Genomic DNA, 13,914 nt, shown 5'->3' with positions numbered 1-13,914 from the left:
AAGGTAAAAATTATCTTATATTTGATTTGTGTTACTATTTATTTTATGCTCTCCGGTGGTTTATTGAGAAATATAAGTGAATGAAAACTGATAATTTCAATGTTTCAAACAGTGAAATTAACAGTGAAAAAAAATTGATAATTTTCACTTTTTACTGTGAAATGACGACATTTGTTTGACGAAATGACGTCATTATCCCACCGAAAATCTTTAGTTAACTCTTAACCAATATGTCCCGATTTTCGTTATTCCGTCTTGACAGAGTTGTCGTTCGTGCGGGTAGGTATACCTACTTCCGGTGTTAAGAAATACAATGGGGAAATACAACTGTTCCATCGTCAAATGCCTTAATTGTAGCGGTATAATAGGTACATTTTCAACAAAAGTAACATTACATAAATTGCCTAAAGACTCGTTGCAAGAAAAGCTTGGATGACAACAATTAGCCGGAAAATTGATTTCAAACGGCGTATACTCAAGTCTGTTCCGACCACTTTCGAGACGGAATCGGTCAAAACTCTGTTGACCGAAACAAAATTCCTACTGAAATATACCTCAGCGCAAAGTAGTAACAAAAATGAAAGAAAGCAGTGTATATTAAGACAGCCACTTTCAGAAAATATCCCTGTCACCTCTGCCCTACATTTCCATTCGTAAGTACCAGGCAGGTAGCATGTTTTGTAGTCATAATCCAAATTGTCCACATCATGTTCATACAACCATTATAGTTGCACTGTTATTAAAAAGCAATGCATGTCCCGCTAAATATATATATTATGTTTTATAAGTGAATGTAACAGCTGTAATAATAATCTAAACATATAGGCTTCGTATTTTAACTTTTCGGGATATTGGATATGAACTGTTGAAATTAACGAAAAATCTAAAAAATTGCGGGACATGCATTGATTTTCAAAAACAGCGCTAATAAAATGGTTATAATCTTTCTTGAAACATTTAAATGTAGCACTTCGATATCCTTTGTTCATTTGAATAAATACAATAACGTGCTTATGTTTACGTACCAATAAACTATAATATATAGTAAACAACAAATATAAGATATATTTACCTTGCATATTTAAAGTGGCCTTTTCACAGATTTTGGCATGTTTGAAGTTTGTCATAAATGCTTTATATTGTCAAATGTAAACATTAAATTTTAAAAGCTCCAGTAAAAAATCAAAAATAAATTTAAAAAAGGAAAAAAGTAGCCCTCAGCAGGGCTCGAAACAGTGACCCCCGGAATCCTAGAGTAAAAACGCATTAGCCAACTGAGCTATCTTACCAAGCATACATTTTATACCTTATATAAGCAATCATCGTAGTTTCACAAATTTACACGACAACAACAGAACTCTCCAAATAATTCAATCGTTTCGCGTTGCAACGCTTTATAATTTTTAGGTTTTTAAATCGTCAAACGATGCATATAATGGCTATATTAGAGCATGGAAAATGTTCAGTAATACTGACTTCTCACAAATATCATAACTAAACCGAAAATTTGCGAATCTGAAACAACTTTTTCAATTTTGTCAATTTACCAAAACCGTGAAAAGATCCATTTAATACATATTGTGTATTATTCATTTAACATTGAAATGAACAATGCAGAAAAAGTGTCGATATTGCTTATATTCGTCCATATCCGCACTTTTCGGTCATATCCGCGGATATGAGTCATATACGCATTTTAGACGGACCGCTTTTTACTCGGGATACTCGTGATACCTTCCCGAATGGGAGACAACTTTTAATTACGCAAAAACCCGAATATCTGGCAAGCAGTATAAAGTGGTAAAAGGTTCAACATTTTCGTAATTGTGGTTATAGTATAACTATCTTTTGAATTTTATTTTCTATTCATAAAATGCAAATATAGTAGATATAAATATATCGATTTATCATTCGAGCTTAAAATAGTGATCAATCATTTAGTAACACATTTCCGGTAACTACATATATTCTATTTCATGGCAATCCGCTTTATGCTACAAGCTCATCGGTTATCTGTAAATTCTAAGTTCTGAACTTCAATATGCTAAATGGTGTCGCTTACGAAACTAACGTAAAAACATTAGCTCTGACTAGAACTAGATCAGTGCTTAGCTCGTTCATGCGTTGTTGATGTTTTTTCTTCAATGTGTCTATGTTGCCAAATGTGAGTTATTTTATAAAGCTGTTTCTATTTTGTGCGCGTGTGAGCGCGTTTGTTAGTGTATTTTACTTCGTGAATTTGATAAAACGCTTTTCCATACACGAGATAGTTACTACAACCATTCGCGAGAATTATATAAACTTGTAGGTCGCTAATGCCGTTGATTTATCTGTAATTCACGTAAGAACAATTAAATTACTTAATATTAATACACAAATGTTATTTGTTAAACTTAATAATCTCGGCGTCGATTTTCTGCAGTTAAACTAGTTCGTTAAGGGCTACATTAGTTTGTTATTAAAAGCGGAATAATCTGGTCGTGCTCCTTAGCCTAGTAGTAACATTCTAACGCCAGAACTGTGGATTGGCAGGTTTGATATCACGCACGCTCAGCCTTAACCAACTAACTCGTCTTTCTCTTGTGGGATAGAGGTAGAATTATGCGGCTTGTTTCGTTAAAATTAAAGTGCAAGCATTACTTTAGCGTATTGATGTTAAGAATTGAGCAACACTTAACCAAAACGTCATTGCGAAAATGGAAATACAAAGCGCAAATAACAGTCAATTCGAAAATTAATAGGTTCAAAAATAAATTTACAATTTACACAATATTTTTATAAATAATGTATTTAGAAAAAAAAACGATTAAAACATACAAACGAAGTTAGTAAAATTTGAAAAACATTTGAACCCAGATAGCTCTTTAAAGCATTGCTATATGTGTTTAAGGAAAATGTGTGATTTGTTATCGAAGATGAAAACCCATACTTTTTTTATATAAATGTAACCAGTTATAATAAAATTGTAATATCGCATCTGTCAATATGTTTTTCTGTTTAATTTCGTGAATCTTTAATATAGCAACTTTCATCCAAACAAACCGCACTACGCAGATGTTTAACTGGAACATTTGAAAGATAATTAGTATTTGCGAATAACATGTTAAACAGTCAACTGAAAACAAACACAATTATACTTTATAGCAACACTTACGACATGTTATAGCCAGAATCGAGTCACAGAAGCTCTTCTTTATGCTCACACATTTATCGATGTCTTCAGTGTTAGCATTGCAAGTCAGGTTCAGATTAGATTTAATGTATGCAGTCACGTTGCGAGCGTTTGCCAGTCTGAAGAGCAAAAATCATTACTATCTCTCTAGAAACATAATAATGAATTGCAATACCCCGGCAAATATCACAGATTAAGTGCATCTGAAGAATATCTGAAAGCTTGTACCACCGCTGCGTTATTTACCCGTAATTGTATCCCAACATTCTACAGAACATTGTCGCGTGTTCATCCTTTCGTATTGGATGAAAGCATATATTTGACCAAGTTTTGTTTAAGTAGACCTCAACAGTCCCTGTATACATGTTCTTCTGATCCGTAAGACGCACTGGTGTATCTTTGATAGAAACAAGATTCATAAACGTATAGGGTTAATGTAAGTCATTTTAGAAAAGATGCTGCACAAGATTCATTCGAAGAAATGTATACAATAATGAAAAATAATATGAGCTGAAGTTCAATATACGTTGTCATCGATGCAAATATCGACACACGAGCACATACTGCATCTTATTAGCGCTGGATTCTTGCATTTAGTATTATAATCCCAATTCGAAGATGGACACATCTGATAGTCTTCCTCTGTACCGCTGCATAGGATATTATCTACTAATATATTGGTGGCGAATCCAGGCTTGAAGTACGGTTCCTTCACACTTCATAAACCCTGAACGTGTAAATTACTTAATGCCGTTATGCATCATCCGCATATACATATCAAATACGGTTGTAAGAACAACTTAATTGTACAAAATTGCAGTATACAATTTAACCTAACAACTTTATAAAAGCAACGAGTATTTTAATAAACAGTAAGTACAGTTATAACGTTTGATAAAACTAACGCGATTAATTTAGTCCGTTAAAATATAAGAAAGTATGAATGGCTTGTTGTGTTCGCCTTATCTAATCAAAGCGCTGAAGGCACTGAATTTGTTCGCTGTTGTATAATCTTAGACGCAACTCAGTTTTCAAAATTATGTTATAGCTTTTTATATCGCAAGTTTGAAATGACCACAACCCATTCAAATTTATCAAGAGTGTGTCTTAAACACAGGTCGAGATGTGTTGTTTTTTCAAATCATTGATACAGCTAATCAGTGTGCAAATGCTAATATTATTTGACATGCATTAAGCCCCGTTTTCCCTGAAAGCAGCCAATATGTACAGATTTCAATGATAAACACTAAACTGGCCTACGTTGTCTTACAAGCTGTTAAATACACACTATGTACTGTACCAGTGAGAACAGGCACATGCGGTGGTTAAAGCAGACGCTTTAAGCATTCTGTCGTCTGCTAAATTTTACTGGAGTAATCCACACAGGCAGTCACGGTTACGGTTCCTAGCGTAGCTAAGGCATACTGATTTGCAAAATTCGGTCTGCATTATTTGTGAGCTTACGCTCACAAATAAAAACTACTAACCTGGTGACATTAAACAGCATTTTGCACATAACAGCCTGGGTCTCTGCAGTTAAATTATCAGCACACATATAATCGCTAAGTCCGTTCTTCTGCACACGTGCATATCCCCCATGCTGAGTAAAACCGCCATCAATATTTATAGGAGACACTGAAAATATTTAATAAACATGTTCTCTTAAGAATGTAAAATAATGACGTAATGTTTTTATTTATTTAGTAAATATGAATTGGACATTAAAATAATGTACATTATATTTTGATTGGTCGCATTATAGTATAACTAAAAGGCACATACAACCAAAGGCAAAAATCGACTAGCAAACCAGAGAACAAAGATAATTGAAACATACAACAATTTATTGTGATTCCCCAGTAGTTGCAATAAGTGTATCCCCAGTCCGAGGAAGGACATGCGAGATGTCAGATTCATTTCCAACGCATTGCAGGTCTCTCAGCAAGGAGTTGGAATAATCAGAGTTGGTTGTATAGGTTGAATCTCTGCAAAGTAAATCAAAGAAACGGTATTAGACTAATAAATACGTAAAAGGTTCTTCTTCCCCCTCCATTGATTTGAACAGATTTGTGTCATGGCGTTATTACAAATAAAACAATGACCTTCATATACACTACCTTGAAAAATTATATTCTAGCAAATGGCAAAGTACGTCTGTGCTGATCTTTCCATTATAACCACTATAACATATTGGTTTCCAGTCATTTTTAAATTGCAACTCAACCCGCCCGTCGAACGGTGTTTTGCCTCCCAGAAGACGAATTGGTGTTTCTGTAAATAAGAACATGCAATCAGCACGTGTATGTTTATTACGACCCAACATCTATGTGTGCTACGGAAATATTCCACCTGCAAGTGAACGTTTAAGGGTGAAGTCACGATACATAGTGAGTGAACATATACTGTTCCGTGTATGTGTAAAAACATGCTCTAAAATCGACAATGATCCTATGATCCGTTGAGTCAATGTGAGCGTTTATATCACAATAAGGTACAAATGATTACACGGGCGAAAATATGACAAGACACAGAATTGTAAAGAATTACAATAGAGATTAGCCAAAGCATCATTACATTCACGTGTTAAAATGTAAACCACAAACTGCTTCCGTTTAAATTATTATTAGGAGGGATCAATCCGAAAGAGCTTACATATAGAATTAGCGTGGTAACATTTATTGATGTATTAATAATGAGCGTACGAAAGTTATGCCACACTTACTACCAAGGTAAAAAAATCATACAAGTTTAGTGTATGCTTCACAATATAACGTCTAGAATGTATCAAATTGAAATAAATGGCATGTTAGCTTTTCCAGTTGTTGCGGGGACATTGATACATATAACACGGTTACATGACACAACTGTTCAACTGATCTATAAAATAATAGCACCGTCTACCGTCTACGGGAACTGGGAATTAGCCAATATCCTAATTGATAGTACTCTAAAAATGTTCTTCTACAATGATGTCATCACTGAAACAAGGTATGCTGTATTTAATCGAACATTCATCAAATAAATATTCAGGAACCTTTTCCTAAGCTAAACTAAAAATAAGGGCAACAACTCAACTAAAAGCCCAGTCAATGCCTGGCAGAGTATTTGGAATAAGTTGTGAAATTTCGTTAGGGCGTAAAGCGAAATGTTCTAATACTTACATGAGATATGAAAAGTCCAGAAACAATAAACTTCTGAATGGAAGCAAAAGTCAGCACAGTTAAATATTTTTTCTGTGTCTAAGTATATAGAGAATAAAATTCACATTAATCCAAACCATTCAATGTAGCAAGAGGTAACAATAAAAGGAATTTATGCCGACTGTTTATTTTTTTTATCACAGACGCTGACGCAGTCGCGGGCATCGGTGCGTCGACAAAGCTTGATATTCGAAATGAAAAGTCGTTCTTATAAAACCACTTGAAGCGCTTATCGTTTTTTGTTGATTTCCATCAATTCACACCAAAATATACTAGATACATTACGCAAAGGAAACATATGAATATGCAATAACATGAAATATTACTAAATTGTATGATCGCATTTGCGATTCTCATACGGTAACATTCGAGTTCAATTTCATATTAGCTGCATTATGCAATGCCCAACAGTTCATTATAACGTTAGCAATATCGCATTGTATATTTTACGCACCGAGTACTCGACAAAAAACAGTTGCCACGTTTCCATCTCCGCAGGATGTTTCATTCCATGGGAAACTCTGACACTCCCCTATATCGTGCTCGCTTGATTTGCACGAAACGTTTTTCAGAAGATATCCATGATTACCAAACCCGAATGGGGAATCGTCGAGAGCTGATGCATTCTTGAAAATTTAAAATGCTTTACACGACATTCATGATCCAGCAATAGTTTAAGCTTTGGCGTAATTAATGTTAAGAATGTTATGAACTGTTAATGAATAAAAAATATAGCGCTAATAATTATTTGTATGAATTTCCTTAATTATTATCATTTCAAGGAAATCAAATGTGTATAAAAACACACAGCTGATGACAAACCTTGCTGGCGTCTATTATCTCGGATTACTTTTTTTTTAATGACATTTTGTTAATGAGATAAAATGTGCTATTGATGTCACAACATAAATGCGTAATGTCAATGTTTTATCCAATCAAACCAAAGTCGTATGCCAGCTTTTCTGCAGACAACATCAGCCTCTCTGTTTGTAAATTCGTCAGCACAGATGGTTCCCCAGCGTCCCTGGTGCAGCACTTCCACACGACCGGATCTCTCACTGCTGCCGTTCACTAGACGGACGCTACTGTCTGAAAAATGTTGATTATCAATTTATAGCGTCTGTGATGGCAGGTTTCTTTTTATGTTCATTTTATCGTATACTTCACAATTCATGTTTGAAAAATAGTATACATGGATGTGGTTAGTATTGACGTGAACAACCCTGTCCTAAGAGCACTCATATATTAACATGAAAGTAGATATTCCTCATTCTTAATGTTCATGGACTATCCCACAGATAACACATAGTGACACATTAGATATTGTATACCTTCGTGGGGAATCTGGTTGTTTCTGGTTTATTCATATCGCCGACACATATAACATTCTTTATAAAAAAATTACTGACACTTTGGAATTTAGTAGTGATTTGAAATGAAATGTTTTGAACAACGATAACATAATTTTGTCAGAAACATACTATTGGTCAAACATATATTTTCTGATAAGAGTTAAGTCAACTCGTTTTGATAAATTTCGATGTGTGATAAAATTATATGAATATATTAAATTACAAAATAAATAATTGATAAAAAATTAGCTTTGGTCTTTTAGTTATCTTGATTATCCATATCTAGAAGAAAATGAATACTTTATTTTGCGAAATTACGGTTTCGAAAATATGTTACGGCGACTATTAAAGGGGTCTTTCCACAGATTCTGGCATGAATTGAAGTTTGTCATTAAATGATTTATATTGATAAATGTAAACATTTGATCTAAAAAAATCCAGTAAAAAACAAGAATAAAATTTTAAAAAAAAAAAGAAAAAAACACACCCTCAACTGGGTTCGAACCCCTGACTCGTGGAGTCCTGGAGTAAAAGTCTTTACCGCTTAGACCACTCGTCCATCCGTGCTTATACAATGACGGACGTATTTATACTTTATATAAGAAATCCTCGTAGTTTCACAAATATCACGACAACAACAGAACTCTCCAAATTATTCAATCGTTTCGTGATGCAACGCTTTCTAATTTTCAGGTTTTTAAATCGTCAAAAGATGCATATAATGGAAATTTGAGAGCATGGTAAATGTTCAGTATTACTGTTTCCTTAAAAATATCATAACTAAAACAACAATTTGAGAATCTGAAACAACTTTTTTTAATTTTGTCAATTTACCAAAACGTGAAAAGGTCCCTTTAATATACGCATATGCACATGTGGGTTTACGAGTGTGTCAATAACTACCTTGGCCGTTTTAGTACATGGTCTGTATGTTTTTTTTTCTTAGCGTTAACCCGCATTCATACATAGTTAAGTTTAAATAATTCAATACGAATTTAATGTTTGGACTTGTGGATATCGTTGTCTGGTGTTACAATTGATGAAAAACGCTTACTGCATACTATGGCTGCCTGGTCACACGGATACTCAATACCCCATGTGTCAGATTTACAATCTGAGATGTCCCCTTCTGTACTGCTACAGTCAAGGTTCCGAACGACACTTTTGCTGCGTGGCTGTACTTCGCTCATCAAGTACCCACTTGTAAAACAAAAATAAATTAACTTATGTTATGTTTGATAGAGAGGTATTGAATATAAAGATTGCCAGTAAGATACTGAGCAAAAGCATCATTCACTTATAAACGATATTTACTTTATTTTTACGGTGATTAGAACCATAACTTTAGACATATATGTCCGCTTATAATTTTGATTTGATTATATTTAACCGTGCCAACCTTTGATTGTAGCCCAGATGTTTACAAATAATGTTTATATCATGTGCCGTGATGTCGTTATAATTATAATTGATTAATCGTTGACGACATATTCCCAGCCAAGTTCCATTATACAAGATCTCGACTCTTCCAGCTTTTATTGAAGGTCCATCTGCGACCCTGACAGTGGAATTTTGAGCTGTAAATAAGAAATTAAAAAGATATAAATAGGTTACAATCTGCAAATAACCATATATATTCGTTTAAATAAGACGTAGTTAATGTTGTTATCAACACTGAAGTCGTGGTTTAATGTTGTAAATATGCGTACAGAGGTATATAATGGAAAACCTACGAGGAAAGATCGAAAAACAAATAACGTACCACAGTTAATTGCAGCACGATTGCTTGTGCTACAGTATGTCAATGCCCATTGGTTGCTGGGTGTGCATCCACTTATGTCCGTTTCGTTACCAGTGCAACCAATACTGCTTATTGTAGAAAACCTTCCATAAGAATTATATTGACTGTACGCGTTAAATGTTCTCGGATGCCTAAAATAAATATAGCAGTTATAGAGATATCGTCCAACCTGTATCACTATTTATAACAATGCTCAAGTTGTCTTGAATATTGTAATCATTTGAAAATGATTACATTTATATAATATAGTTATTTGATTAGGAAACACTTACACAGTGTGTTGAAAAGCCTCAACACACAGACGTAATATTTATACACACTACGTTAATTGATAATTTAATGATATAAAGCAATCTAATATATTCTGATATACTCATTTACATGTGCAAAATACGTACACATTAGGATGCCCAAGCATTTTACACAAAACCATCGCATCCTGGATAGTCAATTGATCGTAACACATTTCCCTCCAGTACCTATATAAGAAAAGGAGAGCTTTTATAATTTCGTGTATATCTTTGATGAAATGAACATGTTTAAATATAGAACAAAGCATCAACAATAATTAACTTGAAAGAAAAAGAAAGTGAATACAAATGGCGTGTGCCATATGCATATTTTTTTCTATATATGGAATTGTTTAAATCTTGGAAAAGTCAGAGCAGCAACATACTTTCTCATATAATTTTGAAAATCGTTAAAAAGAAATTTGAGCAATACCCGTTTGCTGCGTTTTCTCGTTCGTAAATCTCAACTCTTCCATTAAACATCGTCGTCCCGTCCTGAAGCCTTATTGGTGTGTTCGAATCTGTTAATAAAACATCTGTTTTAAACGCGTACATTCACGTGGAAACTTGTTACAGAATGAATGGAAACATTACACATCAAGGTATTTTGGCACGTGAACTATTTAAATCGCCATGAATACCATAAGCCGTTAAAATGTCAGACATGTAATAAAATATCAAAACTGATAGCATCCACTAGATGTTTTAAACAATAATTATGCACACACCTTTTACTTATATTAAGATTTTCGGTAAAAGATGCAATAACACAATGTGCTATATCAAAGCAATGACAACTATATAAAAATAGTTTGATGTAAAGACAATATTCGAATAAATATTAAATTGACTCAATAGTTGTTCCTCTGAAATGTACAATTACTGTATTAGCGTTACTGTCTCTTAAAATCGCATGCTAATCATTATCATATTGTGCTTGATATTAGTTCAAATGTGCAGACAATTAAGCATAGTAAAGCTATATATCTTACAACAATTAAATGCAGCGCTAAGTCTTGTAGAGCATGAAACGATAGTTTCTGTTGATTTGCAATTCGCAATATCGGTCTCGTTCCCTTGACAGTCGTATCCATGCGATTTCATCGATCCGCTACCATTTTTGAAACGGCCATCGTAATAAACACTTATGTTTCTGAAAGGTATATTTGAATTTCACAATCACCAAATGAAACAATCATTCTATGCGTTTGTTAAATTATGTGAATGTATAATTAGAAATTATATATATGTTCTACACATATACGAACCCTCCTTCAAACCCTAGCATCCTGCACACGACCACTGCCGTCTTGTTATCTACGAGGTCAGAGCAAACTGTCTCCCAAACAGAATTATTCTGTATTTCGAGTCGACCTGCATACCTTGTGGGTCCATCTGATAAACGAACTTCCGTTTCTGCAAACAACAGTTACCGATTGATTGCTAATCATAAAGAGCAATGTGCGTCTACTTGTACACGATTGACAAGGTGGTTTTGGGTTTTGTGTATCGTCCCAAACAGCTTAGAGTTATACCCATGAAAGTTAAAAATCCTTTTTTATTAAAAAAAACTACACCATTTTGCTCGTTGCAACCAAGATATTATGGTGTTAATGTTTGTTTCTTATATAGATAAAACAATGTATTTTATACGCACTGCATTCAAACCGATGCATCTTCCATATGTTTGCAGTTTCGATTGAGACATCCAGTCGCTTGATTACATTCAGGAAATGTTCATTTTCGTTACCCAATACAACGCATTTCGTCCACTACTATATCCCCTGTGCCTTCACCATAATTACTTCCGCCCAAGGCTTTGGCATCACTGTAAGATGATAATGTATTTATTTTTACGTGATATGGATTCTTAGGTAAAGTATTTATAACTATACTAGTATTGTATTCGATAATCTGAAACCATTTACTTTGTGCTAAAAACCAAGCATGCGACAGATGGACTTTTGCTCAAGGTCATCGAAGCCGTCATCGCATATCGTCCCCCCAGCGACCTCTGTACTCCACCTCAACACGTCCTGACTGGGAACTGGTGCCGTTCATAGCCGAATTGGAGTTCCTGAAAACGGAATCTAAAATTAATGATATACTAGTTCTTTATTCCTCTCATAAAAGAGTTTGATTTTTTACTCATACCTCGCAACACAAATAGCATGTTTGTGTGTACAGACATAGGATATGTCAACAACAATCTTGTGCCTGCATAATTATCTTTGGCACGCATAGTGACTACCTTCTGCATTTTTTCTTGTATTTACTTTGTACACCTTGTACGTACGACAGTTTATGGACGCCCGCAGAGGATAAAAAGCACGTGCTAGTATTCCTTCTCACACACAAGGAAATGTCTTTTTCTGCTCCATGGCATGAGTAGGATATCGGAGAGAATGTATTTCGGTAGGTATGTGATGACGTGAGCTGTGCTCCACTTAAAGTTAATGTTAATGTTGATGTTAATATACAATTGGTGTTTCTTTTTGTCTATACATAATTGTTTTTAAAATATGCAATAAAAAATCAGGATGTATCAATTGAACGTGTGGCCAAGCATATTAACAAAAACGTAAACATTTTTTCTACTTGAAACTGAATCCAATCATTCCGCAGACGACCCTGGCTTCTGATAAGGTGAAGTTGTCGGAACAGATTGGTTCCAGACCCCAGAAATGTTCACCTCCACCTGACCGTCGTGTATGGTTATGACATTACCGGATGTCAATCGCAAGTGTGTTTCTAAATAGATGTATCGTTCATATGTGAACTCCAAATGTACATAAAAAGTTAAGATTGCGCATTTAAATTTAAGTGGTCTACTTCTCCAGTCGTTAAATATTAAGCGATAACTCATTATCGGAACACAAGGCGCAATCAATTTAAAAACGTAATGATATAATTTCCATTATCGAACGTGAGTATATCTATCTAGTTCATCGGCTAATTTCGGATATAAATAGTATCATTTAAGTGATCCACCCTTACAAATGCAAGTAATGCATATAACCTTGATATGAGTAAAACAACCATGAGATACAAAATAAGTCGCCGTTATTGGTTGTTGAGTGGAATTCCCACATTCACATTCTTTTTCATTGACACTCAAGAATTACCGTGTGTATTTTAAATGTTCTCAATGTTTCGTTATTTGGCTAACCTTGATGGCCGTAACGGTAACTTAAACAACGCTATGCAATATGCAGAACGCATAAATATATCAACGCTACGGCAGTTGACCCCGATGTCTTCTTTGTGTGAACAATCAGTAGTTTGCCAACTATTATGCGAGCAGTTTGCAACGTCTTCTTCGCTTGACCCAGTACAGTGAGGGGCCGGTCTAGCATGATAACTCCACTTCCTGGGCCAACACACGCGTGGCGGGACAACTTCTGCTAAACTGTATACATTTATAAGACAAATGACTTGATCTTTTATTTTATTATGAATAAAAGTGGTATGTTATTTCAATTATGTTAATGTTTGTAGCAGATAGCTTAGTTTAAAAACAGTGTTCGTGGATTGCAGATAGCGCATCAACAGTAGATGGGAATACTAACTTTCTTCAAACGCTTCAAAAGTATAGTCCAGCACAACTCAAGTTAAGTTTAAACCTATTTATTTATATCTCCTTGCATCGAAAGATTAGGGCTTATATGAACGCTCCTCGAGTCCATTCCTGGCCTAGAACCAGTACTTTTGTGTCTTTGGGGGAGATCTTAAGAACGCTCCCCACAGTGAGGATTGAACCAGAGACCTCCCATATCCACTACGCAACGGCGACACCTTAAGTTGCCTTTCAATATTAGTTTTGACCAATATTTTGTTTCTAATATTTCAGGTAAGACGCCCCATAAAACAAGTAAAGCTGTACGGTTAAGCTCCAAACTAAAACGAACATTTATAAGACCCACAATCCTAAAAAATACATGCATTCATTCACTATATAAAAACACCATGATTGCGATTGATTCATATCTTAAATATTAAGTTATCATACGGTTTAGCAATAAGCACGTTTAAGGTAAATCTCGTACCCCATGTCCGTGAATCCGAGCATCCTGCAGACGACCTTGGCGCTGTTGACAGT

General features: G+C 34.7%; 1 protein-coding gene and 3 long non-coding RNA genes across 4 annotated transcripts; all 4 read right to left on the bottom strand.

Moving 5' to 3' along the window:
• Positions 1 to 3,154: 3,154 nt before the first annotated feature.
• LOC127865481 (uncharacterized) lies at positions 3,155 to 4,801 on the bottom strand. The gene is made up of 4 exons (XR_008042636.1): positions 4,660 to 4,801; positions 3,737 to 3,899; positions 3,419 to 3,569; positions 3,155 to 3,291 (listed from the first exon to the last, which is right to left on the bottom strand). It is a non-coding gene; the product is annotated as an uncharacterized LOC127865481 (long non-coding RNA).
• A 235-nt stretch (positions 4,802 to 5,036) lies between these two features.
• On the bottom strand, positions 5,037 to 7,043 carry LOC127870397 (uncharacterized). The gene is made up of 3 exons (XR_008044795.1): positions 6,827 to 7,043; positions 5,290 to 5,443; positions 5,037 to 5,157 (listed from the first exon to the last, which is right to left on the bottom strand). It is a non-coding gene; the product is annotated as an uncharacterized LOC127870397 (long non-coding RNA).
• A 26-nt stretch (positions 7,044 to 7,069) lies between these two features.
• Positions 7,070 to 11,876, bottom strand: LOC127869965 (neurotrypsin-like). The gene is made up of 9 exons (XM_052412623.1): positions 11,828 to 11,876; positions 11,084 to 11,231; positions 10,808 to 10,968; positions 10,249 to 10,336; positions 9,924 to 10,004; positions 9,487 to 9,656; positions 9,124 to 9,301; positions 8,779 to 8,924; positions 7,070 to 7,461 (listed from the first exon to the last, which is right to left on the bottom strand). The coding sequence occupies exons 1-9, from the start codon at positions 11,874 to 11,876 to the stop codon at positions 7,292 to 7,294; spliced, it is 1,191 nt and encodes a 396-aa protein (XP_052268583.1). The 3' UTR covers positions 7,070 to 7,291.
• A 251-nt stretch (positions 11,877 to 12,127) lies between these two features.
• On the bottom strand, positions 12,128 to 13,137 carry LOC127869557 (uncharacterized). The gene is made up of 3 exons (XR_008044687.1): positions 13,055 to 13,137; positions 12,414 to 12,566; positions 12,128 to 12,261 (listed from the first exon to the last, which is right to left on the bottom strand). It is a non-coding gene; the product is annotated as an uncharacterized LOC127869557 (long non-coding RNA).
• Between the last annotated feature and the right edge of the window lie 777 nt (positions 13,138 to 13,914).

The sequence above is a fragment of the Dreissena polymorpha genome, chromosome 2 (assembly GCF_020536995.1).
Source record: "Dreissena polymorpha isolate Duluth1 chromosome 2, UMN_Dpol_1.0, whole genome shotgun sequence".
NCBI classification, from domain to species: Eukaryota; Metazoa; Mollusca; class Bivalvia; order Myida; family Dreissenidae; genus Dreissena; species Dreissena polymorpha.
The sequence above is the reverse complement of the archived record's forward strand: the minus strand, read 5'-3'. Positions and strand labels throughout refer to the sequence as shown.

Bases quoted from the DNA above. Each gene is read 5' to 3' on its own strand.
- LOC127869965 (XM_052412623.1), bottom strand. From the start codon at position 11,876: ATGAACGGCACCAGTTCCCAGTCAGGACGTGTTGAGGTGGAGTACAGA. The intron at 9,302-9,486 runs GTACGTTATTTG...TCTTATTTACAG, and splicing joins TCGTGCTGCAATTAACTGTG to CTCAAAATTCCACTGTCAGG. The intron at 7,462-8,778 runs GTAAGCGTTTTT...AACATTTTTCAG, and splicing joins CCAGGCAGCCATAGTATGCA to ACAGTAGCGTCCGTCTAGTG.